The sequence below is a fragment of the Sphaeroforma arctica genome, assembly GCF_001186125.1.
Source record: "Sphaeroforma arctica JP610 unplaced genomic scaffold supercont1.544, whole genome shotgun sequence".
NCBI lineage: Eukaryota > Ichthyosporea > Ichthyophonida > Sphaeroforma > Sphaeroforma arctica.
Genome location: NW_014040014.1, coordinates 1 through 2,597, shown reverse-complemented (window position 1 = coordinate 2,597; position 2,597 = coordinate 1). Strand labels below are relative to the sequence as shown.

The window sequence follows — 2,597 nt, the reverse complement described above, 5'->3', positions numbered from 1 at the left end:
ATAATATATGTATATATATACGTATACACATATTATGTATATCTTCATACGGATAAACCACCTAATTAATATGCGCAAGAAAATATGTATTGTCATACCGACGCTTATTTGAAACCGATATTTTTAAAATATTGTTGTCAAGAGATCATGACAGTATTTAACTACGAGGTGCAGCTATTGCATCACCTGATAATGCTGGTCAAATAAATACAATGCCTGCGCGTGCGCGTTTTGGCCAGATGGCCTGTACGTTGCATTCTTGACTGCGGTGAGCGGTACTGTAGAGCAGTTGTCTATTCAAGAAATAGCTAAAAAAGTGAAAGAGGCTATGTATGAGTTCCAATATCAACAAATTTGTACGGTGTGCATATGCCTTTTATTTCTATCTGGATAGACTATTTTTAGAATAAATATATATCCATTACATAAGTCATAACATCATGAACATTACACCCTTTTCCTGAGGCTTTTATACATACGATCTAAAATATGTCATCTCAAAAATTGATGAGGGGTGAAAATTTGAAAGACCTTTCGAAAGTCAAGCTGTCAACCAATCTCTGTCAACCAGCTGTGAGTCACAGTGACTGTGGGTGTGCCGTGAGGCTGGCCTGTGCCGCCCTGTGGCTGTGGCCGGTGGTGTGGGCCGAGGGGGCTGTGAGTCTGTGACTGTGAAGTGCGAGTCTGTAAAACGCAATTTCGTGAATTCATTCATATTTCATAGTGTCAAAAAGTGAATAGTCGTGAGTCGAACCCAGACTTCCCAGAGTATTTTTTATATATATAATGGGAACATTCGGACATGGATGTGGGTTGTACTTGTGAGTATATAGTCATAATCAGTATTGTGAGATGTGAGTTGTGACTCATCCTGCAGTCCTGCTCGTGGGTTGGTGGGAGTGGCCCGATCAGTGTTGAGTATCGACACTTGACTCTCTTGAGTATGTCAGTATGTAGTTGTATTTATATCGTCAATATTTTCTCTCTCGTTTTCTAAAAAGTACATGCACCATAATAACTCCACGACTCCACGAGGCCATAACCTCGAAACTAAATTCAACATAAGTAGGAGGGAAAAAAAAATCGACGACGCCGCGGCCGGCCTTGTCGGGTTCAATGTAATAAATATCAACAATGCTATAAATTTCGATTTCAAATGTTACTCTTTCCAGCAGTGAAAGCTTGAAGTTCATTTACAGATACGCTATTACGTAAAACACAATGCGCTTCACGCTTTTAACTTCCCTGTCATTGGCAATTGGTGCTGTGCCAGCTTTTGCAGCCGAATTCACGTACGAAAACCAGACCGCCTGGTCGGATATCTCCCCAACCTGTGGTATTGGAGCTCGCCAGTCTCCAATTGATATTGTAACAGCTGATGCTGTCTACAATGAAGTTGCCCGGGACTTCGTTTATACTAATCCAAGCCTTGTGTTCGGCATGATAACTAATAACGGACACACTATTCAATACACTTTAAACGACGCATCTGCTGCTAATACGTACGCGGAGGGAGTGCTTAGTGACAGTGATAGTACCTTCAGTTTGAAACAACTGCATTTTCACTGGGGTATCACTGTTTCTAATGGTTCTGAGCACTTGATGGATGGCAAGTCCTACCCACTTGAGGTACATCTCGTACATTTGAATACTAAGTACGCATCCATTGACGAGGGAGCTGCTAATGCTGATGGTTTGGCTGTGATCGGGTTGTTTTTCGAGGAAACAGCTGATGAGAGTATGGGCACCTCTGCATTGGCCGCTATCGCCGAGTATGCGAAAACAAACAATTCTGTTGAGTTCATGGATGGTGCGACAACAGAGAAGATCCCATTGAACCTCGATATACTCGTCAACCAGTCGCAGATTTTGACTACCAAGCGGTTCTATACATACGAAGGGTCCCTTACCACTCCTGGATGCAATGAAGCGGTTCAGTGGATTATCGCTGAGGGCGTGGGTAAGGTGTCTACATCAACCATGGATGCCATCCGCATGGCAAAGCACACTACAGATCCAAGGAGAGATACAGACGGCATTGCACCGAATTTTCGGGATACGCAAGCCTTGAATGGAAGAGTTGTAACGTCATCATTTGACGTAGATGGCAATGGTAGTACAATCAATAGTGTTGGACCTGCGACGTGGCTCATAGCTGTCATCGCCGCACTGACGGCGATGGTTGCATAGGACATTCCTGATATCTTCCAAAGTCGCCGATGCACAACCCAATGCCACTGGTTTGGCGGAGCTATATTTGTATTAATTGTGTAGTAGTATCACAGGTCGAATACATTTTATTGCATATACAGTTTACAGCAGGTAATTTACTTTACAACCAAGCACTTAAATTGTTTGCACATACAGTAATTGGACTGGTTGGACAACAAATAAACAGACCACAGTGTGGAAACCCAAACAAAGGTACTCACGATTAGCTGGTTCAACTTTTTAAAATATCATTACCTGGTACAGTAGGAAATATCTGCTTTCAAAAATAAAGGTGGACCTCCTGTAGCCTGTTGTAGGGAATGTAAATAGGCTGCCGTTGAGATGCGCACTTTTAATTATTAACATCGAATGGCACACTTTCTTTC

The 2,597-nt window shown here is 42.4% G+C and overlaps 1 protein-coding gene across 1 annotated transcript; it reads left to right on the top strand.

Annotated features, from left to right (window-relative positions):
* The first annotated feature begins 1,006 nt into the window (after positions 1–1,006).
* SARC_07120 (hypothetical protein) lies at positions 1,007–2,509 on the top strand. Its single transcript, XM_014298941.1, has one exon. The coding sequence runs from the start codon at positions 1,222–1,224 to the stop codon at positions 2,188–2,190; it is 969 nt and encodes a 322-aa protein (XP_014154416.1). The 5' UTR covers positions 1,007–1,221; the 3' UTR covers positions 2,191–2,509.
* The last annotated feature ends 88 nt before the right edge of the window (positions 2,510–2,597 follow it).